Source organism: Protopterus annectens, chromosome 4.part0 (genome assembly GCF_019279795.1).
Source record: "Protopterus annectens isolate FY-2018-M chromosome 4.part0, PAN1.0, whole genome shotgun sequence".
Taxonomy (NCBI): Eukaryota; Metazoa; Chordata; order Ceratodontiformes; family Protopteridae; genus Protopterus; species Protopterus annectens.
In genome coordinates this window covers 1,868,786,566-1,868,813,383 of record NC_056733.1, presented here as the reverse complement: position 1 = coordinate 1,868,813,383, position 26,818 = coordinate 1,868,786,566, and the positions used below count along the sequence as shown (strand labels likewise).

The 26,818-nt window shown below is 38.9% G+C and overlaps 1 protein-coding gene across 1 annotated transcript in view; it reads right to left on the bottom strand.

Annotated features, from left to right (window-relative positions):
- The window catches only part of DOCK2 (dedicator of cytokinesis 2), a 4,134,711-nt gene that overhangs the window by 412,188 nt on the left and 3,695,705 nt on the right, over positions 1-26,818 (bottom strand). The window contains exon 42 of the mRNA XM_044069535.1: positions 24,697-24,778. Within this exon, the coding sequence (XP_043925470.1) occupies positions 24,697-24,778 (82 nt within the window). The remainder of the gene's footprint in view (positions 1-24,696; positions 24,779-26,818) is intronic.

The following is a 26,818-nucleotide window of genomic DNA, read 5'->3' as shown; positions in this document are numbered from 1 at the left end:
TTAGTTCCACATCTGGATCCTGCGGTCTGTCTTCCCTTAGTTCCACATCTGGATCCTGCGGTCTGTCTTGCCTTAGTTCCACATTTGTATCCTGAGGTCTGGCTTGCCTTAGTTCCACATCTGGATCCTGCGGTCTGCCCCTTACCTTAATTCCACATCTGGATCCTGTGGTCTGTCCCTTGCCTTAGTTCCACATCTGGAACCAGTGGGCTGTCTTGTCTAAGTTCATATCTGGATCCTGAGGTCTGTCTTGCCTTATTTCCACATATGGATCCTGTGGTTTGCCTTGTCTTACTTCCACAGGTCCCCTCTCTGGCACCTCCTACGGCCACTACATACATCCCTGTGTATCTTCCCTGGACATGCTGACATGCAATGTTTTCTTCACATTCAAGAGTACATAAGCAAATAATTTATTTAGAATGTTTACTGCCTTTTTATTTGGATAGTCATACTCTTTGCCTTCTTTTACCAACTCATTTATCTATATTCCCAGACTCCTTTCATCCCAAATGTCTATAAAATCCCTTGGTGTACTAAACGCCCTTTAGCCAAGCTCCTTTCCAATTCTAGCTTCACATTATTGATCTTTTTTGCAGCTTTCTTCTGGGTTTCTCATATTCCTCAACTTGCTTTCTTTTTTCCTTCTCCATATATTGTATGTTAGTTCTTTGTGCTTCTGTACTCTTGATCCATATTGGTTTGCATATTCATTTTGTCTTTCTTTCCTTTCCATACAACTCTATTTATGAACTTTGAACATTCATTTATCTCTCCTACCTACTTCAGTTATCCAAGGGTTTCCTCACTATTTCTACTATTTTGAGAAAGTCTGTGCTATTATAATTTCATGCCAATATTTTTGTGTCCTTCCTATTGTCATTTATTCTCTGTGTGAATGAACAATAGCATAGTTACTGTTTGCCAGTGATGCTTTCATCTCTGTCTTGCTCTATGCGATATCAAAAATTCTCTTCTCAGCTCCATTCAAAACCTGCTGCAAAAAGCCTTCCTTGTCCATTATTTTTTACATCCATTTCCACATTACACTCAAAGCTATTATCATATAGTTAATTTTTGTTGGCCTTAATTTATGGTTACTTTTTTAATTGTATCCCTAATCATCTTATACTGCCTTGTGGTTGTGTTTGGTGGTCTGCACACTGTTTGTATCCTTGAGTTCTCCCTCTTCGGCCTTTTTGTTGCTGTCAGACAGGTGACCCTACATCTCTCTTTTCCCCTTCTCTCCTGTCTTCGTCTTTTTTGATCCTGTTGTTTGATGCATCACTTTATCCCTTCCTTGTGATAGACTGCACCTTTTCCGCATGCTTCACTCTCCTGTCCTCCAAAGACTTAATACCACAGGACTACAATATGCTGCCATTTTTTTTATCTGAAAGTGCGTCAGATACTCCATCCATGTCTGCTCCTTCCTCCACTATACATTCTTGGAACTCACTCACTTCCTTTCTAAAGTTTCTAACGTTGTATAACAATATTCTTCATATTCTTCTCTGATCCTTTTTATGCATCGTTTAACCTTGCTTCTAAAGTACATCCATTTTTCTTCTTTCTTTCTCCCACACTGTCTGATTTATTTTGGCTAGTCTCACCCCTTTCTCCTCCACCTCAGTTCAAAGTTATCACTGCAGTATCACAGTCTTCTACAGACTGAGGCAAAGCCTTTGCCTCCTAAACAGTTCTTCATTCTCCTAGCTGCTTCCAAAGTCTACAACTAGTCTGAATTCATGTCCACTACCCAAGTCCCTCAGTTCACATTTAAATATTAATTTATTTTATTTTATATCTGATTTCCGGGTTGGTCTGATTGGGCAATCAGGTGCCTATTTTCAGCAGAGATCTGGGAAGAAAAGCTCCACATACATGACAATCATAAAAAATACAAATGCTCCACATATATGATAAAATACAAAAATCAGAGATGAGTACAAATTAATAGAGCAAACACAGTATATCATAGCATAGTACGATGAGAAGTTACAGATGTGTACAATATAGAGTGTACAGTAGTAAAACAGAATATATAACATATTTGAGTAAGAAAGTGCAGTAATATATACAGTTATATAAATACATTTAAAAATACAATCTGTTACAGCAGTTTTTTTTTCTACGTGTTTGACCTTTGAGTAGTGTCAGAGGAAGATTTATCTGAATGGTGGTAGTAGGGTTAGTCATGGTCAGTACAGGTACATTGCCAGATGGGATTGAAGTCGGCTTTTAATTGGGTTTTAAAGATGGGACTGCTGTTTTGCAATCTGATATCTGGTGGAAGAGAATTCCAGACTTTAGCAACTGTGTAGGAATAGAGGGATTCACCAGCACTGTATCTACACAGGTATTTCAAGAAGGGCTTTGTTTGTGAATCTTAGTTGGCAAGCAGAACTGTGAAAGTTGAGTAAGCCTGAAAGATCAGGAATCTTGTTTGGGTGGTACAGCAAGTAATGGGCCATGGTCAGTTAGTTATAGTTCAGTAAATTGGTGAGTTCTAGTCAACCTAATTGTTTTAGTGAGTGACAGTGGTGGGAACGGAAATTAGAGTTGGTTGCAAAGCTAGCTATTTTATTATAGTACATGGACAATTTGTGCAGGTCTGTCTTGCTAAGGTTTGTTAATACAGGGGATGCATAAAGCAATGTAGAGAGAAGGTGAGTTCTAGATATAGTAATTTTGGTGTTTTTGGTTAGATAGTTTTTGCAGCGGTATAGGGTTCCAAGTTTTTTATGGACTTTGGATATGGTTTGTGCTACATGTTTGTCAAACTTTAGGTTCTGGTCAAGTATTACACCAAGACGTTTAGCTTGTGATACTGGGGAGATGTGTGTTATTGGCAGAATGTATTTATTTATTTTATTTTTATTTTACATTTGTTAACCGGGAAAGTCCGACTGGATACATATCCATTTTCAGTGGAGGCCAGGGGAGAAAAGCTCCAAGCAGATAATCATTTAAAATGCAGTATACAATAATATTTAGCAATTAACAAAATCAAAAGAAAAATACACATAGGTTACATATTTAAGAGAATAGTCTGAATAAGGTAATATTTACAGAGATATTAAGCAATTTAACAAAAATAAAAAGACAACTACAAATAGGTTCCATAATGAAAAAGGTTCAAAGTAAGGTTATAGTTGGATAAGAGAAAGTCAACAACAATGTGGGAGGTGGAGGGAAACTATAAAGGGAGAAGAAAAAAATAATTAAACATGTAAGAGAAAATGAGGGTATAAGAAGAGGAAACAGGTAAAGGAAGATCATTTATAAGGAAAGAGATGAAGAATGAGATAAGAGAAGGGCAGGTTAGGTAGAAAGCAGCAGAGGCTGAGAACGGAGGTTACAGTTCTGATAATGGAAGCAAGAGCTAATGTAAGGGGTAGACGAAATTAATTGAAGGAGGGTACGGAGAGAAAAGGAAAATTCTCTTACATAGCTAAGATGGTTTAATAGATTATATGAGTAATGTCGGGTTTGACTGGGACTAGCTAAGATAATGTCGGGTTAGACTGGGACTAGCTAAGACTGAGACAAGCTTTAGTTGAAACTCAAGTCTGTGAAGTAACTCAGACTGAATAATTTGAGTTTTAGCCAGGGTTTAGACAAGAACATAGCCAGTTATTGTTCATGTGTGCCTTTAGTGATATTTTGAAGTGAGGCAAGGAGCAATTTGTGGTTAGTTCACCAGGAAGGGAGTTCCATTTTTTACCAGCAGTGTTAGAGAATAAGGAATCTCCAGCTGAGTTGTTGGCTTTGGTAGGTTGTACTAGCATTCTGCTGGAAGAGTGAAGGGATGCTAGGTTGCAATATGGGGTAATGAGATTAGCTAGACTGGGGGTGAAGGAAGGTTGGTGGAGGATTTTATGAGTTACTATGAGTTGGTTATAATAGATTTGGTTGGGTAGCTTTAGCCAACCTAATTTTTAAAGATTGTAGCAGTGGTGAGTTCTGTATTCTGAGCCTGTGGCAAATCTTGCTATATTGTTGTAACATTTAGTGATTTTGTTGAGATTTGATTTGGATAAGTTAGTGAGGATGGGTGATGCATAGAGAAGGGATGACAGAAGATGTGTGTGAGCTATGGCTGTTCTGGCAGTTGGGGTTAGAAATTTCTTAATCCTATACATGGAGCCTATTTTTTTGATAGAATAGAATTATCAGCTAGATAATATTATTTAGATAGAAGATATATTATTAGATAGAATTGATAGGGAAAAGAGCAGAAGACATCTCTATTTATTCCTTTTTACTCCTGCTTGCCTTGAAGTAACATCATTACTTTTAAAAATTCCAGGTGATACTTGAGTCCCAGAAGAGGGAAGCCGACTCCCTAATCCTCCCAAGAATATTGTTTTAAGTTCAGTCTACCATATCATGGCCCCTATATGTTGATTTTTAGTCCCACTTGCTATTATTGTCCTCTATACCTGATATGTCCTAGTGCTAAACCAAGGACTCTGTCCTTACACGTTCATAGGTTCATATGATAATACTAGGCTATTGGCCAAGAGGCCCTTATAAGCCTAGCCAAGAATTTTACCCATGTTCCTCAAAGTCAGCACCTGTTTCCCCTGTCCAGTAGGAACACAGGTGGAATCCCAGGGGAGTATTTTCCGTTTCCCATCCAGTTGTCCAGATTCCTCTTAAAGAGATCTAGAGAGGTACTCTGTTTAACATGGAGAGGGAGTCTATTCCACAGATGGGGGAATCTATCCTGCCAACAAGTTCTATTAATGTCACAGACCAGGTTGAGGTCTTGTGTGTGGGTTGAACAAGTGGAGTTTGACTTCGGATATGCAGCAACCCCATCGAGGCTGGGACTGAGATGGCCTTGAATGCCAGATACAGGTCACCTCTGAAGAGTCTATACAAGACTGAGTATAGGGACAAGTCTTTTAGCCTATCTGTATAGGATAGGTGTTTGAGACCCTGGATTTTCCTGGTCAGCAACCTCTGTAGTCTCTCCAGCTGCTGCATGTACTTGGCAAGGTACATGCCAAAGGGGACATTGTACTCGATAATGGGTCTGATAAGGGAGGAGTAAAGGGAAGTTATGATTGCCTTGTTCCTGGATGAAATGCCCTTACTTATGAGGTGGGCCATGTAGAAAGCCTTCCATACAATGGATGCATAACCTCTATGCTTCTTCCCTCCCCTTTCTCTCTTCATCTAATCCGGCAATAAATTAGCCCCCCCCCCAAAACCACCAATCACTCCAAACATATGCTTTCCTAAGACAGTTTTCCACCTGCTCTTTTCATCTGATTTCCTGCTGGACTTTCATGTGGGTATGACAACCTTCCCTTGGCTAGACTTATTTTTCCAACTACAAATGGAAAATTATAGCAACAGTACCACATCCTGACCCTTCATTCCTTGGTTAAGTATTAACTGAGATTGTGAATAAAACACTTAAATACTATGGCATATTTGAGCTTCATACTAAATAAGGAACTATATTTGGTATCACATAATCCCATCTGAATGGAAAAAGCTAAACCAGTAACTTGAAACAGTATACAAGATAAAGAGGCTATTTGACCAATGAGTCCAGTAGCAGAAACTGCAAATGCAATACATCTTCCCAAGATTTTATTTGGATCCCTAAGTCTGATAAACCTATCACAAGGTGTCCTATAAAAGTTAGTGGGGACACACCAAATCTGCCAGTGAAGTTGTCTTGCACATGCTTAAGGAGTTGGGGGAGCCCCTTCCACCTTATGACAAGCCTCATACAAATTTAAACTTTGAAATGAGATAATTAGACAAGCAAAAGTAAATGTGTTGCCTCAGAATCTCCAGTATTTGTCTCTTATACAGCCACTGTACTGAACTCAAGACAAGGAAACAGGGAGGACTTACTGATGTGATCTCACATCAGTAGAATGCACTACTGATAACAAAAAGGTATTGAATGTTGGTTTCCAAAATCTCAGCAATTCTCTCTTGGTCAGGATAAGCAGTGGCCTACCTAAGAGGGCACATTAAGTTCAGTTTCATTTATTTATCTGTACTTGGATGAATAAGTACATTCCTCTTTGCAATGACCAAGTAAAACTGTAAAACACACCAAATCAAATATGTCATCCACTATTACCAGTAGTGTATGTAAAGTCCAGTATCTCAAGATGTAAGGCACAAACTTATCTTACATAAATTGGAGTGGCAGTGGAGCTGCTATATGTGCTGGCTATAGGGCCAATAACTGCTGTAACTACTAGCCACACTATCCCATTAGAGGTTGGTTGTAGACCTAATCCAGCTCTCCCTTACACACACAAACAATATTCACCTTGTTGGACCTTCTTTCTGTTTGGAGTCTACAGCTTATTAAAACAGTGAAAATGTGGTTTATGCAGGTGTAACTATATAACAAAGTTCTATCCTTCATATGTAATAAACTACAATTATGTTTTAGAGAAGTGAAAGTTTATACAGCCGCAGATCAACAGCTTGATCTGCATTGAATTTATTTATTTTTATTTTATTTTACATTTGTTGCCTGGGAAAGTCCGACTGGATATATGTCCATTTTCAGCGGAGGCCCGGGGAGAAAAGTTCCATGTACAAATTAATTTGTTTCTATTCAAGTACAAAATAATAATAGTAATAATAATAATAATACAGGTACTATAAAATCAAAGTACAATAATAATACATGTACAGGTTTATGGAAGATGCATATGCCATTACACTTCATGTATAGTTGAATATACATAGGCATTTTTATCGTAACTTCAATTATTTTTATGAAGACTAACAGCTGTACTTCTGTTGAATGTGTGATCTGTATATGATGATAATTTTTTACGCTACGGTTTATGCAATGATTGTTGTGTGGTTTGACTTGTACAAATTCAGATAAAAACTGTACATTTCTCTTAAATGCTCTCTTTTTCTCTCAGTCATTATCTGAATGGGGTCTGTCAAACAAAAGGCCAAATACCAAATGACTGAAAGCAATCTGACTGAAACTTAAGTACAATATGCATTTGAAAAAATAGCACATTTTTATAGGGGACAACCCTGCTGGAGAACTGTTCCACCACCTCCTCTACTGACGCGTTCTCCCTCACAGATTGTACAACTTTGTTGCAAAGAAAGATACTTGGTTTCTCCACAAAATCATGTATTTGTCTTGCTGTAAAGCTGTGTAATCTCAGACTGTGAATGTACTGATATGGGGTGTGAGAGGGGTTTTGCTCACGTGCCAAAACCAATTTCAGCCAAATATTTTGCTGCATTCAATCATTTACTGTGGAAACCAACCTTGTAAAGCAAACTGTAATTAATTAAATAAATATTTTCACATTTTACAGAGATATCTTGTGTAATACATCCCATAGTAACCTTAATGCAATCTTCCTTTTTGGATTCATCACTGTCTGACACTCTGGTTCTACTTAGCTACTGTTTTGGACATACAAAACATTTTGTAAACTTTTATTTGAGATATTACAACTTTCTGCATTTTGAAGTGTGCTACTGCTGTTGAAATGACTGAACTTTAGCCCTTAATGAATAGACTGCAAACAACTATTTATTGAACAGACAGCAAAAAAAAGAAGTTATGTACTCACCATAATGTTCCATGTTTGCAGTCCATCTTGCCCTTCATTCTTACATATGGATTCGGAGCTGATCCTCGACTCCGACTCGGCCAATTACAGAGCTCAAAGAGACTCTTAGTTGGCTCGTGGCAAGGTAGGTATCCCATAGTGCACTAGTAAGAATCCCCAGATCTTGTTTGCTGCTGACCATAAGAATGAAAGAAAAGGTTATCCACAAGGAACAACAAAGATGAAAGGTCTCCACCTTACCAAAGGCAATACTATCCTGTCTCCAGATCCTCCAAGGATGGGGGTAGGTGGGTGGGTTCATAAGAATGAAGGGCGAGATGGACTACTTACATGGAACGTTATGGTGAGTACATAACTTCTTTATGTTCTGTAGTCCTATATTGCCTTCATTCTTACATATGGGACAGTGTCCCTAGCACCTTTTTCTCGTGTGGCTCATGGGAATATACTCCTAAGAACCGTGGAACCAAAGGAGGCTCTACCCCTTGAGGTCAAATCCAATTTGTAATGAGTAATAAAGGTATTAGGGGTAGCCCAAGTTGCTGCTGCACAAATACTGTAAATTGGAACTCTGTCTTGAAAGGCAGCTGATGTGGATAGGGATCTTGTGGAATGAGCCTTAATTTTAAATGGAAGGTTCTTTCCATTGGAAGAGTAGATAAAAGAGATACAGTTGGAAATCCAATTAGAGAGAGTAACTTTGGAGAGTGGCAGACCTATCCTAGATTCAGAAAAGGATACGGACAATTGGTCTGATTTTCTACGTTCCTTAGTTCGATGTAGGTAGAACCGTAACTGTCTGTGAACATCAAGTTGATGAAATTTATATTCTGCACTATTTGAATGATTAGGAAAAAATACAGGCAGTTCGATAGTTTGGTTCAAATTAGCCTGAGAGCAAACTTTGGGAATGTAGGAAGGGTTTGTACGAAGGGAAACTCTGTCTTTATGAAAAATCAAGTAAGGAGGTTTGACTGACAGTGCTTGCAACTGTGACACCCTTCTAGAAGATGTAATAGCTACTAGAAAAATGGTTTTCCAAGACAGAAACTTCAGTTCACACGAATGCATGGGTTCAAACAGTGGGGAAGTAAGTTTGGACAGAACAAAATTTAGATCCCAAGGAGATACAAGTTCCTGAAAAGGAGGTCTCAGCAAGGCAGTGCCTTTAAGGAAGGTTTTACATAATCTGTGAGCCATCAGATTAGGCTCATGTTGTCCCAAATGAAAATTTGATATCACTGCCAGTTGAACTTTAATTGTAGCAGCAGCTGACCCCTTATGGAAAAGTTCAGTTAGGAATTCTAAAACCAAGGGGATGGATGCTGTGTAAGAATCTATATTTTTTCTTTTGCCCAGATAGAAAATCTTCCCTATTTGCTAGCGTATAACTTCCTTGTGGAAGGTTTGTGGGAAGACGTAAGAATATGGGTCACTGCAGGTGAAAAATCATGAAGCCTGATATGGGATGGAAGTGGAGCAGCCATGCTGTCAAGCTGAGGGTGTGGAGGCAAGGGTGAAGGCAGCCTGACATGTGTGTCAAGAGGTCTGGAACTGGGTCCAGAGTCCATTGATGGTCTAGGAGATGAGGCACGAGAAAGGGGAACCAAATCTGACAAGGCCAGTAAGGAGTGATCAGAATCATTTTGCTTCCCAAGAACTTTGCTTTCTGGACCACTTTCGATATGAGCGGAAATGGGGGAAATGCATACAGAAGTCCCATAGGCCAAATGTGAACAAGTGCGTCTCTCAGTGTCTCCCCCGGAGGGGGGATAAGGGAGAAGTAGCTGCTGCATTTGGCGTTGATATGACTGGCAAAAAGATCGCAGCAAGGCTGACCCCATTTGCGGAAAATCTGTTCTGCTACTTTCTGATTCAGAGACCACTCATGCAGCATCAAGATTGCCCTGCTGAGCTTGCTGGCTATCACATTGGTTGTCCCCAGGATATGCATTGCTACTAGAAAGCGCTGGGAAGATATAGCCCACTGCCAAACACGAAGAGCCTCTCGACAAAGGGGGTAAGATCTGGTTCCTCCTTGCTTGTTTAGATACCATACCAATGACATATTGTCCGACTGGATTGCTATCATCCCTAGAGGAAGAAAGTCATGAAGTGCTTGCAATGCTAGAAGCATTGCCCTCATCTCTAAGACATTGATATGCAAGTGAGCCTCATGATCTTGCCATGTGCCTTGGACAGTCCTGCTAGATAATGCCCCCATCACCCTATCTGGGAGGCATCCGTGGTCACAGTAGCAACGGGTTGGCGAGAAAGGAAGGGTGTTCCTGTCGTCAGCTGATCGGGTTGAATCTACCAACAAAGGTACTTTTTGCAAGATTCCATTATGAGAATATGATGAGACAGAGGCAGTTGTTGAAGAGAACACTGGGGAAAAAAGTAGCTATTGAAGAATTCGTACATGCAATCTGGCCAGCAGCACTAGATTTATGGTAGAAGCCATGGTCCATAAAAGTTTCAGCACTGTCTTGGCCTTGACGTTTTGTTGAGGCAGTAAGCTGTATATCTGTTGTCTGAGATTTTGAATTCTGTCTGCTGGAAGATGAGCCATCATGGCGACTGTGTCTATTTCTGCACCTATAAAAGTCACAAATTGAGAGGGTGACAAGGCAGACTTTTCCCAATTTATCATAATTCCTAGCTGGGTAAAGAGCTGGATGGTTGAATCCCTGGCTTGTAAAAGTAGGTGTCTGTTGGTGGCGGTCAGGAGCCAGTCGTCCAGGTACGGAAACACTTGGAATCCATGACGTCTCAAGTGAGCCTTCACTACCGCCATGCATTTGGTGAACACCCTGGGAGCTGTGGCGAGACCAAAGGGCAGAGTACGAAATTGGTAATGACTGGCTCCCAGCCAGAAGCGTAGATGACTCCTCAATGCTCTGTCCATTTTGATGTGGTAGTACGCATCTTGGAGGTCTATGGAGCACATCCAATTGTCTTTCCCTAATACAGGGAGTATAGACTGCAGGGTTACCATTCGGAACTTGGATCTCTTTACGGATTCTTTTAGTTTGCTGAGGTCCAAAATGGGCCTCCAGTCCTCTGTTCGTTTTGGCACTAAAAAAGAATCTGGAGTAAGTTCTGAATCCTATCTGGTCTGCGGGGATGGTTTAGATGACTCTCTTTGAAAGCAACTTTTGAACTTCTATGGTTGCTTGATCCCTGTGATTGGGTGGAACATCTGGAATCTTCTTGGGGGTGTGGGGTGGAATAAAGAAGGGTATGGAGTATCCTCTGTTGATTACTCTTTGTACCCACTTGTCTTGGGTGATGTTGAGCCAGGCTTCTGGATACAAAGATAAGTGATCCCCGACTGGCTCAAGAGAAGCACAGCTGGGCCCCACATAAGGAGCGCTGATAGGGATGTCCACGAAAAGAATCACGGCCACCCTGGTTTTGCGAACCCCCCTGCCTCTAGGGCGACATCTACCATTAGCTCCTCCTCCCCTGACTCTGAAGGAGGAATCACCCTGTGCATCCGGGAAAAAAATCTGGGATTTCTTAAACCACATTTTCCCACCTCTCTGACCCTTGGGGTATGGTCTAGAAGGGACGGTAAAATGTACTCCCATGGCAGAGAGAGTTTTCCCTTCCTGTTTGCACCTGGTGAGTGTATCTTTTACCTTTGGTCCAAACAAAGAGGAACCGTCAAAGGGGGCATTAGTAAAGGTAGATTTGAAGGGCTCTGCAAAATGACATAAGTGCATCCAGGAGTGTCTCCTAAGGGAAACCCCTGAACCCGCTGCCCTACTCGCTCCATCTGCTGCATAGGAGATAAGCCTCATGGAGGAGTTAACAATGGAGTTTAAGGTGGACAACTGAGCAGTAACTTTCTCAGGGACTCCTTCAAGTTGATGTACCTTGGAGAGTATCGCCTAGCTCCTTTAGGAGATCTTTTTGAAGCCTAGCAAAATGTGTGAGGTAATTCAGCGATCTGAGAGTAAAAGCTGCTGAAGAGAAGATACGCTTCCCATATCTATCCATCGTTCGAGACTCCTTGTTCAGTGGATGGACAGATGTAGAAGTCTCCGCTAGTTCCTTCTTTGTGGCTGCCGCCACCAACATGGCATCTACAGGCACACCCTTGGTCAAGAACTCTTTCTCTTTGGGGGCTGAGAGAAATTTGTTGGGTCTTCTGGGGACTGGTTCCACGGCATCAGGAGTTTCCTACAGCTTTTGACTAACTAGGTCCAGGAGCTCATCTAAAGTTGGAGACACCCAAGAGGCTGATGGTTAAGACCCAAAAGCCCTCAGGTACACTGACTTCTCATCAGAAGGGGTTACAGTGGGCCAGCCACCTCTCTGATTTAGGATCTCTAAGATATCTACAAAGGAGATATAATCAGAGGACGACTTAGGGGGCCCTTCTGACTCCTCGAGGTCAGTGTCCAAGGTGATGTACTCATCCAGGGAGTCTACATGCTTCCTCTTGCATGTCCTCTTCCAAGGGGGCTCCTCAGAAAGGTATTCTGGGGAGGTCTCGGAAGACTGGGGGCCACCCAACGGGGGCTCCTGAGGCTGTGGGTCTCTACTGTCGAGAGAGAAAAATGGTGCTGAGACAGAGGTCAGTACTTGAGGGGGAAGAATATCGGTACCCTTGTGCAGAGCTGATGACCGAGACAGCATGCTCCTCATCATCTCGAATGTAGATCTCTCCAGCTCTGGGGACAGCCCCAGTTCTGAGGAAATGTAGGTAGCCCTCGGCTCCAAAGCGATCGGTTCCAAGATGGATGTAGTACCGAAGCACCAAGAGGTATGCTCGGCACCGAAGAGGTTCGGGTCCAAGCGTCCCTGTCGGGGCTGACTGGTGAGCTGTGGCTTCAAGACACAAAGGATGGCACCGAAAGTGTCGGAGCGGAACTTGGCTCCAAGACAGCCACAAGGGTGCTGGAACTGAGGGTTCCACAACAAGTGGAAGTGAAATCTCCAGCTCCGAAGAACCAACACAGCTCAGAGGAGGAACAGCAACAGGGAGAATTGCCTTAGATGGCTCTGGAACAGACTGGGTTGGAGCCAGCAACAATTTTGGTAAAGCAGACAACTTCAAAAGTCTAAGCACTACTCTCTCTACATCCTCTTCCGAAAGGCTTTTGGAGGATCTGGATGACAGGGTAGGCGACCTACATCTCTGTAAAATGGGAGATCATAAAGTTGGGGAGAAAGGCAATAGCTCTCTAGACCGGCTCCGATGCAATTTCTCAGTAGTCAGCTCCAAAAGACTTGGGACCAACACTGCAGTGTCAACATCGATAACCTCGACTGGCTCCGAGGACCCTGGAGCTGAAGATGTAGAAAGCTTATCCAATTTTTGAGTTTTCTGAGGAGGTCCAGACAAAACAGTCAGTGCACGAGAATGTCTCTTTGCCGACTTGACCTTCTCTTTCTTTGAGGAATGAGACTTGGAGGATGATGAAGAGCTGGCTAAATCCTCTTCGAAAGAAGGCTTAAGGAGACCTTTCAGTATTAATTTGTTCTTTCTTTCTTGGAGAACTCTGGAGCTGAAGGAGTGACAGAAAGAACAAGTTTCCTGTAGGTGAATGGCTCCGAGGCAGTAAACGCAATTACTCTGCCCATCAGTAACTGACATTTTTTTTTGGAGCACTTAAGGTACTTTTTAAAACCAGAAGGTTTATGATCTTTGGACTCCTTTGACATGTCTTTGTACAAATGGAAGTTCTATAAAGACAGGAGAGGACAAGGTCCTCTAACTTAAACGGGTCTTTCCCTTTAAGAAAATCTACTCACAAAAACACAACCGAGGACTAAATCCTCTAACTTAAATGGGGTTAGCCCCGCTAAGATAAGTCACACACAGACGAGCAAACAACAGAGGACAAGGTCCTCTAACTTAACTGGACGAAGCTGTGAGAGGAAAGAAGCTAAGTCAGAAAATACCACAGATTGCAAATTTTAAACAGCAAACAAAAACCAGCCTAAAATAGTAAACGACACTGCACACAATATACTATACTATTGAAAAGTAGAAAAACAAGGTCCTAACACAAACGCAGACCTATGCTAAAGGAAACTATGTCAAAAACTAGCACACATAAAGGATACCACTCGGAGAATAAAAACAAGCCTAGAACAGCCAACAAGTTCTCAGAAACAACTATGGTAATTTAGCAAAAACACACTACTATTTACTACCTATGAAAAACTATTAGTAAGACTATGTAAACTAAGCTATCCTATAAGCAGAAATATCAATAAGACTATAATAATAATGAAAAATATGCAACTTGGCCACAGCCAAGCAAGAAGCACTTCTGAACTCGTAGACGCGGCAAATGAGATATGGGGATTCTTACTAGTGCACTATGGGATACCTACCTTGCCACGAGCCAACTAAGAGTCTTTGAGCTTTGTAATCAGCCGAGTCGGAGCCGAGGATCGGCTCCAAACCCATATGCAAGAATGAAGGTGAGAAAGGACTACAGAGCATATTAAGTTTGACAGAGCAATAAGAAATCTGTCCAGATTCTAAAAATAAAATAACAACTACTCTGTATCCAGAGCAGAATATTTCAACAGCTCTAAATGCAATTAATTATTTGTTCCACATTTCTAAATGCAATTAATTATTGGTATAGACAAAAAAACCTACCATTTTCTCTATTTAACAATCCTAATATTTAATGATAACATTTCTGAAATAAATGTATTTATTTATATATAAAACTGTGCAATCTTTGAGTGTAGTTATAGTAACCAATTTTCATATGGCACAGTTCAATATCAGAAAACCAATTTGAGAAAAAACAGCAAACTTATTTTATGCAAATGAAAATTCTTTCTGTTTTTTTCCTGATAACAAAAAGAAGAATATAATATTACTTACTCCTATCTAAACTGTCACCAATAAAGCCAGTAAAATCTCATAGAGATAAAGACCTTGCTATCACTCAGATGACCCAAGTTTGAGTAGCACCCCAGGTGATGAAACAGACAAACTAAAAATCTTTTCCAAAGCAAACTACAGCCTACTAAGCAATGGTAAAAAATGTTTTTATATCCCCACATTCACAGACAACAATGACTCCTGTGCAGAGGTGTTCACAAATTCCCTATATAAACATTTAAGCAACTGTACAGACTCAGCTGTACCCGACCAGATGAAGACATGGTACTCCCAAAAAAAAAGCCACCCTGGTGGGCCTCAAGTATAAACAGGTTATATAACAAAAGGAAGAAACTGATGTCTATGAACAAGAGGGAACTGACTCAGCAGAGAAGGAATTCCCTCCACAGTTTGAACAAGCAAATCGGAAATGTTGTGAAGTTCTCTAAAGCTGATTATGAAGCTAAAATAGCATCCCTAGCTAAGGATAATCCTAAGGCATTCTTTAACTACATTTGAATTTTAAAAGGGAATGCCCAGCTATGTGCAGAACTGGTAGTAAATGGTACCACTCATACTATATCAGAGGAAATTGACAACCTGCTAGCTGACAGATATGGCTCAAACTTCACTCTCCCCCTCGTCCCCACCAGCCATAGCCCAAAACATATCTGACACCAGTCCTCTGCCTAGTATTTCTAGAGATCAGTCCATAACAGTGCTCTCCAAGGTCAAAAACATAGCCTCAATGGCATGAGATAACATCCCAGGTTGCTTACTAAGCAATCTAAAACAGGACCTAGCAGATCCTCTTTGCATTCTGTTTAGCCATAGCCTGAGAACTGGCTATGTTTCAGCAGAGTGTAAAACAGCAACAGTAATCCCCTTGCTCAAAGGGGGGCCATCAATCGACCTTGGAAACAGTAGACCCATAAGTCTAACCAGCCTCATCTGCAAGGCTGTAGAAAGAATCATCATGGACCTTATCAACAAGGACATAGGCAATCTTCATACTCTAGACCCAACCCAGTTTGACTTTGTTAAGGGTAAATCATGATTATTAAACCTAGTACACTTCTTTGTCACCAAAGCCCTGGATGAAGGTAAGACAGTGCATACTGTCTATTTTGACCTAGCCAAGGCTTTTGACACAATTCTCCATTCAGGTATCATTGAGAAACTCTTTCAGCTGGGGATTAACCCTTATGTCACTAGATGGGTAGCCAACTGGCTCACCAACAGAACACATACTGTCAAAGTTGGTGACTCCACCTCTACCAGTAGACCCGTCACCAGTGGTGTAGCACAAGTATCTGTGCTGGACCCTTTATGGTTTGGAATCTATTTCTTGGAAGTCCATGCTAAAGTAGGCAGCCTTTGGCTTATCAAGTTCACTGATGATTGCACATTGGGTGCAATCACTTAGTCCCTCAATGATGTTACAGGAGAGGCTAACACAGACAAATGACTGGTGCCAAAGCCATGGTCTAAAACTAAATGCTAAAAAGTGCATTATTATCCCCTTTGGCAAACAGAATTCCCTCCTAATTACAATATTGATGGCACTCCGCTAACTTCACACCCAGTAGTGCCAGATCTGGGAATACAAGTAAATAGCAATCTGAACTTCAACCACCATGTTTCCATACTGGTAAGGAAAGCCTTCTAAGTTGTACATCTGCTTAATAAGGGCATTGCATCCTGGTATAAGGATGTTGTAACTCCACTGTACTCAACCCTCATCAAACCATTAATAGAGTACAATGCTCCCTTCTGCTTGCACCTCACCAGACACCTGCAGCAGCTGGAGAGGCCAAGAGGTTTCTCAGCAAAAAAATACAGGGCCTCCAAACCATGACTTACATGGATAGACTGAAAGCCCTGTCACTGTATTCTGTATCTTAGGGTGCTGAGAGCCGACTTGTGTCTAGCCTACAGGGCAGTCTCTGACCCTGTTCTATTGGAAATGTTGCACACCCACATGTCAAATGGCACAAGAGTCACTCACTCTAGGGATCTTAACCTAGCCTGTGACATTAACAGAATGTGCTGGAGAGACAGATATATCTTCCAGAGATTGCCGGTACTCTGAAATAAACTTCCAATGCATGTGAAGCAGAGCTCCTCACTGACCCTATTCAAACACAATTTGGACAAATGGATGAGAGACCGCAAATTCACCCCAGAAGGTGGCACCCATGTCCCTCACGGACAGGGGTATTTGTTTTTTATCATAGACTCACTCTGTGAATTACATCCATCTAACCAAGAACAACTGAGGCAGCTCAGGATTAACATGCTTAGGCTTGTAAGGGCTCTAGGGCCACTAGCTTAATTACCTCCTATGAACTTATGAACATATACTCCCCCAGTCTTTACTACATCACCTAAACCTTTACTTTTCTCTTTATTTAAAGCATCCCAATCATCTCTAGACACTCATTTGTGCAAATTATTACTTTTTATCCAAATTTTGCTTTTTTTTACAATTATTATAATATCATCTGCATATGTTAACAGAACTGGAATTCTTAACCCTTCAGGTGTTATATACCCCACCTCCTTCATTTATAATTTATTTCACATACTATCACATTCATAACTAATGCAAAAAGTACATAACACATTGAACATTCCTGTCTTACATCACTCTTTATATGTACCTATTGGTTTAACCAGCCATTTACAAGTATTTTTACTTTATTATTACTATATGCTGACATAAATAATTTCCTGACTTTCTCACTTATGTTATATTCTTTCATTATTACCCATAAGATTTCATGTCCTATTGTGTCAAATGCCTTACTAAGGTCTCTTATTATGATTTTCACTTCTTCTTTTCTGTTCATAATATCATCCAAAATTTCTGTAACTATCATTAATAATTCTTGTTAACCCTTCTCCTTTATACTATAAATGCTATCTTCTATAATATTTTCCATTTCAGTTTTAAATCTCTTGTATTATTTTTATAAAGAACTTATAATAATTATTATTCAATACAGTTGGTCTCCAGTTCTTTAACTGTCTTCTATCTTCCTTCTTCCATATGAATTTAAGAATTCTACTACATAATTCTTTATACATAAAACTTTCATTTAACCACTCATTTAAAATCTTTATTTTTTTTTTGCCAGTCCCTTAAATTTTTATACATTTCATACCCTATTTCATCTGGTCTGGAAGAAGAAGCTATATTTACTTGTCCTAATACTTTATCTAGCTCATTTAAAGAAATCTCCTTTTCCAGCTCTTTATTCTCTTTTTCTGTTACCTTTTTTACTTTCCGTGTTTTTTTTTCACTATTTTCTTTTTTCCTTTAAACATTTCTTGTACACATTGTACTATGTTACTTAAAATCATTTCATGAGTCCTTTCTGTTTCTCCTTTTATGTTTTCTATTTCTCTCCTTTTATGTTTTCTATTTCTCTCATTATATTACCATTTTCCCTTAATAATCTGTCTAAGTAACTCAGTACTTTTTCTCTTTTTCCTTATAAAAATATCTTTGCTTATATAACAATGCTTCTATTTTTTTCTTGATTTCTTTCATATAAATATTTTTCTTTGTCAAAGAACATTCTGGTCTAAATCTTCCAATGTGTTATTATATGTTTTTTTATATTTTTCTTTCTCTACTTTTCTCACATTAAAATGCCACTGTAAAAACATTTTTTATATTTTTCCTTAAATATCGTCCACCATTCAGACCGTTTTTTATAAAATGTTCTCACAGTAATATGATCTTTCCATAACTGTATTACTAATCTCTTTCCTTCTTTATTCCATGCTTTCTTGTTTATCCTTTTTTATTCCTTTTGGCTAATTTTATATATTCCTTGTTTCCTTTATCTCTAGCCATATTGCAAGATCAGAAAACTCTGCTCCAACCACCTCTTGTTCTCCTATAACTAAACCTTCTGATACTATAAAATAATCTCTACTTCTATACACATCCCTTTTGTAAGTCTGTGAATTTTTGTCCCAAAGTTCTAACTTACCATATCTTATAACTTCTAACATTTTCTTATATCATTTCCTTTATTTTTGCCTCTTAAATCATAATTAAAGTCTCCTATTGTTATCATACTCATATTTATCACTACATAGTCTAAAATCTGATGAAATAAACCTTCCATTTCTTTACAATTAGTATAAGCATATAATGTTATAATTCTAAATACTTGCTCTTTGCATTTAAATCTACAATGAAAATAGTTCCACCAATACAAATGGACTCAAAAACTACCAAGTTCTCCAGTATAAAAAACAGCTTATTCAAAACTCATTACTGGGGAACTTGGCCATTTTTGAGTCCATTTGTATTGGTGGAACTATTTTCTTGCCTTTAATCTTTATTGGACTCTCTCATTTGGGTAGGTTGGTTGGTGGCTATTTTTATACTCTTATTAAATCTACAATGGTTGATCTCATTTTTGCTAAAGTTACATCTAATATCTTTACTGTATTTCTAAAGAATACGGCTATTCCAGAATACCTCTTTTCCCAAATTCCAGATTATCTTTCCTCCCCATAGTTTCTCTGTTTGTTGCTTTCTTTTTTAAAAACTAATATAATTATATCTATATCACATGTATTACACCACTCCAAAATTCCCATCCTTCTTACGATATTCTTAATACTAATCTTATTTACAGAATGCACTCTAAAATTTTCATTTTCTCTTCTCTTGAAATTCATGGTTTCATAAGGTCATATCTAATTAGTAGGCTAGCTCTTTTAATAGGCTATTCTAAGCCTACCCAATTTACTTCCCCATGGTTTGAATCAAATAGTGTACCTCATGTCTGTGAGTCAAACACCTTAAACATTATACCAAGCCCCAATCATTAGCTACATACATTTTGTTATCCATTGCCTTTCTTTTTCTTTTGTACTTATTACTTATACCTTTAAATTTTCTTTAAAAATAGAGTGTTTTTCATTCTACTACCTCCTATTTATGTGTTCTTCATCACTTATTTCTGAACCTTCTTCTGTCCTCTCTATTATTTTTTTCTCATCTGATGTTTCTTCTTTTTCTACTACTCCTAACATTTCTTCTCTTTGTTCATTTTCTTCTCTCTTTTTATTTTTACTTACTCTTATGTTCATGTTTGTACTCCATCCATAAATGTCCAATTTTGTCACATTTATAAAATTTCAATTCACATTTTTTGCATTATGTTTAATTTCCCCACAAATATAACATTTTCTTTTTTCACAGTTCTTCTTTTGCAGAAAAACACATTTTAGGTTGTCCCCAGTATCCACATTTATCATACTTGATATATGTATAATTTAACACAATGTTGCAATCCCAGCCACCAGTTCAGTAAAACATGAAGTTTTCAAATGAACTTTCAAAGTCTTTTTTTTTACCTCTGTTGGAAATGGTACATGACTTTTTTTTGTTTCCCTGTTAAATGCTTTTATCATGTAAAAATTCCATGGGTTACGGTCTTTCTTGTTTTCATATTCTCCAAAAAACTTTTCCATTGAAAAAACAGTCAAATACAATGTCACAAAATGTCTCTTTATTAATAAGAATATAAGCTTTTAGCTTGTGCTCTTACACTCAACTGGGTTATTAAATTGTCATACACTTCATACCTATCAATTTTTTCTTCTTTACTTTGAATCCTTACCACATACTTTCGTTTTTCATTTTCTTCTGCCTTCATTTCTGCTACTCCACTTTGCATTATTTTACTTTCTCTGCATATGTTTTCTCTTCCTTCTCACCACTATTCTTCAGGATTGTCTCTGCAGCCTACTTTGGTATTTTCTCCATAATGTCCCCCCAGGAAACATCTCTATCATTTTCTGGCTCACTGTGCACCACTATTTATTTAAGTAAATCATCCAACAACTCTCTCGACTGGAGGGTTGTAATTATACATCCATCATTTGCTGACTTATCTCCATCAAACAGGTTTCTATGAAACATTTCCTCAAAATCCTGCACGCATTCTCCTGTCTCAGTATCTGCTTTATCCTTCATTTCTTTCACCACTTTGTCATCTTCTTCTCTCTCCTTCTTCCTCCCTATTTGTCCAGGCCACCTCTACACCTGAAACGGAAACAGGACATGCCCCTCAAAAATGGGTCTCGCTCACAACAATGATGAGTAGAGAAGTTCCCTGATGTCCTGGACAAATTTCCCCTAGTAATATAAATACTACTTCAGGTATCCCCGGAAAAGAGGCTACTAGCCTAGTAGGACTAACCTGGCCAACAAAAGAATAAATAAATAGAAATATATTTATATATTGGAATGCTCATAAGTGAAACTTCCAAATGTCAACATATATTCTGTCAACACACATTGGTCAACAAAACTTTTGGTTGACAGTTGTACAAGAATGACAATCCCCAAAGTTGGGAAATATGCCTTTTCTCCAGGGATTGTGCAATCTTAGAATTCGTATATTTTGTATGGTTTGAGGTTGTGCCTTGGAACATATGCATTAGAGTGTCATTTTTTCGACCTTTAGCAGTCAATGTTTCCAGTTTAGACTAACTTCAGTACACACACACACACACACACACACACACACACACACACGCACACACACACACAGTGTTAGAAGGTGCAAATGAAAAGTGCACTGCCTTCATTACTTTTTAGTACCAGCATTTCTTTTTTTTTTTCTTTTTCTCTTTGTGTGAAAAGCTGAGGGTGTGTTGATCAGCTATAGGAATCCAATTGGCTTGCTACAGTGTAAGCCAAAGTACTTTTTTTTCTGAGGGAGGGTTGCATAGATTGGCTGTAGTTAGTAGGTAGTAGGAAGCTGATTAGTACAACTTGCTACTGTGTTAGCTAATTTTTTTTTTTTTTGCAGAGCTGAGGGTGCATGGGTTGGTTAAGGATATAGGAAGTCGATTGGTGCAAATGTACCAATACACCAATTGGCTTTCTACTGTGGCAGCTACGACTCTGCTGTGTATGTCATGTTTATGTGCATAGGTGCTCCACAGAACATCACAAACTACTCCAGTACTATGCTAACGTGTGCACAGACAGCAGTGCTGCACCTTAGCTGGGCAAGCATGTTCACATTTACATACATTTTCATGTAATTCATATCCACAATTTTTGCACCACACTTGTATGGTATGAAGAGTGTTTTTTTGAGAGAGTGGGGCATGGATCAACTGTAGGAAGCTGAAGTTGATTGGCAGAAGTGTATCAATGCACCATTTGGCTTGCAGCTGTGTAAGTTACACATTTTATTTATTTATTTATTTTTTGCGCTCTGCACTTAAGAGTTGAGGAGATGGGGGTACTATATCAGGAATGGGCAGTGGATGCGACATATACAATCTATGGCTCTGCACATGCATGGATGCACACACACACACACACACACACACACACACACACACACACACACACACACACACACACACACACACACACTATAATGTAGTTATGTCTTTTGTTTTCCATGATGTGTCAAAATCTTGTAAAACTGAAATGACACAATACAATGTAAATACAGCATGGCTGAAAATAGTATAACTAGCATTGTTTCTTTAAAACAAATAGCTACATTTTTTTTACCTAGACAAAATTCCCACAGAAATAGTTGTTAATAAGCAATTATTCCAAAAAAGATGCATAAAAGGAGGTTTATGGCCATGTTTGTTAGAGAAGTTGGCATCTCGATAAACAGGAAGTTTGTACCTGGAAATGTTTAACTAGAAATGCAAACAGAAGAAAGCGGGTTGAAAGCACATTCGGGCTATATTAAAACTAGTATGAGGCACTGTTTTTTTCCCTTTGTCAGACTCCCAGAATAGGTGATTTATATATATTCTTTTGCTTCACAAAACAGCAGTCTGTACCAGTATTTTCCTGTCTATTCAGGAAACTATTACTTTATGGATTTGTGGTCTCTGTTATATTATTTTATACCTCTTTGCCATGCTTGTTTGCAAGGCAATAGTAATCAATACCTTTATATGCAATCACTAGTGTATGACTACTCTTTTTTTTTCTGTAGAAGATCATATATGTGGACTTGTATGGATTTCTCCTTTCCCTGAGATGTGTACAAATATACACATGGCTTCATTATATTTCAGCAATTCCTAGACCGAAAACTTGTTATAGCAAAATTTGACCAGAAACACCCTCTGGTTTCTTCTAAATGCTTAATACTGGCTGTGGGTATTCTGTGGGCTTTACTCCCCCCTTTTTCTATATAAACAAACTCTTAGGCCACATCAAATCAGGGAAGGGGAGAAAACAGAGTTTCTTTGTTGATGGATTTCCCAGTCACAAGTTTTCAATCTATTAGAATTCTCAGAGTCATAGCGAAAGATACACACATTAGTGACTAACAACATTTATTTTTATCTAACATACATTGAAGTCATGCTATAAAAACAATGTTATCCCAGATGTAAACTGATTAATAACAATTCCTATTTTCTTTACACAAGGACATACAAACAATACTATGGAAGCGATCATAGGGACCACAAGATAACTAGCAATAAACACCTTTAAATAGACATACTTAAACAGTTTTGCCACTCTTTACAATCATTTAATAGTGTTTACCTCCCAACTGAGGCAGAGATGTAAATAATAACCACCGTGTACATTTGTGTTGACCCATCCAATCATCAATACTAGTCTTAAAGGTAGTAAAAGTAGCTCTTTGCTTGACCTGTAGTGGTAACTTATACATTAAGTTAAGAATATATACTGAGTTAGCAACTGATCACTCCAGTGAGCCTTGTTTAGTTGGGAAAGATTTACACACTTAGTGTGGGTATATGTAGAGTCACTAAGTTTGAGAAGTAGTAGCAGGGCACTCAGGAATGGTTCTTTCATGACTCGGAGCAGCCAGTAGGCTACTAAGTTTAAGGACACTCATGCAAATCTATTTAGATTATTGATGGATATAAGCTTTTAATTTTCTTGGTTAGAAATCTTTGAGGCCTTTTACAGTTGATCAATAGACTTGGATTTGTACATACCAAAGGGGGCACTGTACTGGATGATGGAGATGATAAAGGAAGAATACAGTAGAAGGATGACTTTTTTGAATCCTGAAAATATTCACTTGGGAACTAACTGGGCTAGACAGAATGACTTCCTGAGTACTGTAGAAGCATGGTGATCAAATAAAAGAGAACTGTGCACATGAATATCTAGGTGTCTTATGACCATGTCTGTCTGAATAGGAGTACCACTTACAACATTAGAGGTGGAAGCAACTTTTTCTTCTGAACTCTAACACGTTGCACTGTTTTGCTTTTACTTTGAGGCTGGAGTGTATTCAGTATGTGCATATTCCAGTCCTTCCTGCAGCTGTACTTTCACTACACCAAGTATGTGCATGTCCCAATCCTTGCTGGAGCCATGCTTTCAGTACACCAGATATGTGCATATTCCAGCCCTTACTAGAGTTGTATTCTCCCTACACCAGGTATGTGCATATTCCAGCCCTTGTTGGAGTTGTGCTTTCCCTACATCAGGTACATGCATATTCCAGTCATTGATGGAGCTGTGCTTTCAGTATGCCAGGTCCATACTATAGCGATTATTAGAACTGTGCTTTCAGTACAACAGGTATGTGCATATTCCATCCCTTCCTGGAGCTGTGCTTTCAGTACACCATGTATATGCACATTCCAACCCTTGTTGGAGCTGTGCTTTCAGTACACAAGGTATGTGCATATTACAGCCCTTCCAGGAGGTGTGCTTACTTTCAGTACACAAGGTATGTGCATATTTCAGCCCTTCCAGGAAGTGTGCTTTCATTACACCAGGTATATGCATATTCCAAACCTTGCTAGAGCTGTGCTTGCAGTACACCAGGTATGTGAATACTGCAGCCCTTGTTGGATCTGTGTTTTCAGTGCACCAGGTATGCACACAGTCTACCCTTACTGGAACTGTGGTTTCAATATACTAGGTATATACCTATTCCAGTCCTTGCTGGAGCTATTTAGTATCAGTGGATGTCAAGTAACAGTACCGAGCTGGTAGTTATCAGCAAGCTTGGTAAACTCTGCTTGAACAATAAATTTACAATACAACAGGAATTGTCTAAAACTTAATTACCTGCAACTAGAGATTGGAAGGTTATAACATATTCATGCTTTCTGATGACCCAAAACAAAACCTGAAAATATGGTGACTAAAGAAAAAGAATCATACATTATATCAGAATTAATGCTTAATCTTTATAAAATAAGAAATGAAGTACTTACTTTATGATCTGATCAGGAACGGGCTTATTTCTGAATCGAGAATGTTCTTCAAGCACTGGCTGTACAGTAAAGCACTGGATATCTGTCATATGTGTGTTAGGGTTAAGCACAGTGAAGCAATGCTGCAGTACATGTACAAACACATTAACTATAACATGTATTTCTCCAACTAAGTTTATCCCTTTGTTTATAAATTTCACCAACAGTTTTATTCCATCTGCCACAATTCTTTGGAAAACACTTAAAAGGAGGACGATAAGCCAAATAAGAGGGCACTGGAGCCTGTGGTTCACATTCAGCCACCACTATACCACTACTCAATAAAATAAAGTCAGAAATGCACTTTAGATATTTCATTTCCTCAAAGTGTCATGTAACCAGACATGATTTGGTACTAGTTCAGAACAAGTCACACAAGCTCTTTATGTGTTGCAGCTCTTTAATCTGTATATGATTACTATAGGTCCTTTGTTTGTTACTGTATGATTCATATCACTGTTTCAGGCTGAGAAATAAAGGATAGAATTGGCCCCAACATATGCTTTCAGTCAAACAAACATAAATCTTACTGACTTTTGCATAGCAAAGAGAAGTTATAATCTGTACAAGGAAATGAATGTTTTGCATTTAGAAGCACATAGGTGATCATTGCTCAACTTGTATTTGCCAGGCAACCTCTACAAACAAAAGGAATAATGCCTCTATTAGCAGATTGCTGGGACTTTTCCATAGTATGTCTATATATGACAACCTTACATATTCTTTGAAATTCTTGTCTGAGATTCATGGATTATTACAGGAATGAGGCACATGAGAAATCATAACAGTCCTTATCAGCCACACTTCTGTAATGTGTACTACTCAAAGGTTACTATAAGAACTGGTGGTGGTGGGAAATCCATAGAAGCATTCAAAAGGGCAAGAGATAAGTGGACAAAGGGTAAATGGGAAGCGAGGGGAAGAATGTTAAATGCATTTAGAAAGCAGATTATATAGGCTTTAAATTTCTTCTGCCATCAAGCAAATACACTGTAGTGTAAAAGCTGAAGGGGACTATTACAGCAGTAGGGCAGCCATAGCACCAATGCCATAAAATGAACTGAAGGTCACTGAAGGATTCAAACAAGGTAAGATTACTGAAGTTTTAGGGAAAAGGGCTGTAAGGACAGACTAGTCTATTGTGCGTTTTTAGAGTGCTGAAAGCCACCAGTTACATTTATATGTGAAAACTGTTTTGTCTGGTATCTTGTGGGAGAGATGGGGTTTATTTAGTCTGCACTACAGAAGGAAGGTAGATGGAACATAGAATAATTAAGTTAGCCTTCAATATGTTAAGCTTCAGGGAAGCTAAACTCCACAGCTTTTTTTAGACCATAATAAGAGGGCACATAGCATCTAAGATAAAATGATCACCTGGTATTAATCAACAAGACACATACAGAATGAATTGTCATGGCTTGCTTCATATATTATAAGTAGCATGTACTCCCTCCTTGTTACAACATGCAAAGGGACACATACAGTATGAAAGGAATATGCAATAACATTTTTTTTCCACCCCAGACTACTTAAATCATAAGGCCTGACTAAGTAGGTAACTACCTCTTCAAGTAGTTTAACTTTGTTAGTACTCAGAATCCTCCAGAAGGTGGCACTATGCCTTCTTAGAACCAGTGGTTCCTACACATGGTTTCAAAGGCGTTGTGCATGCTATTGAATGAGATGGCAGGTCAGCGTTAGCTAAACATAGTACTTCTCTCAGCTGCAAGATTAATTTTTGGATACTTAAATCCCAGAAGACAGACACATACTCATCTGATCTATTAGCATCACAAGTTTCTGTTTCAATCTTACAGCATCCTTGCACGTCGTGTTAGCAGTTCCTCAGTTCTCGGCATGTCACACGTTTACTGTACCTGAGAGTGGCATGACAGTGACTAATGAATAGTGTGACTACACTTAATGCAGACTGTTAATTACAAAGTGGCACCTCTTCTGTATACAGTTTGCTAACTATTTCTTCAGCTGTGCAGAATTTCACAGAATGTCCAGAGTTTGCTCAACATTTTTGGCCTACTCCTTAAAAAAGTTATGTTTTTCTGGCAAAATGTTAAGGAATTAA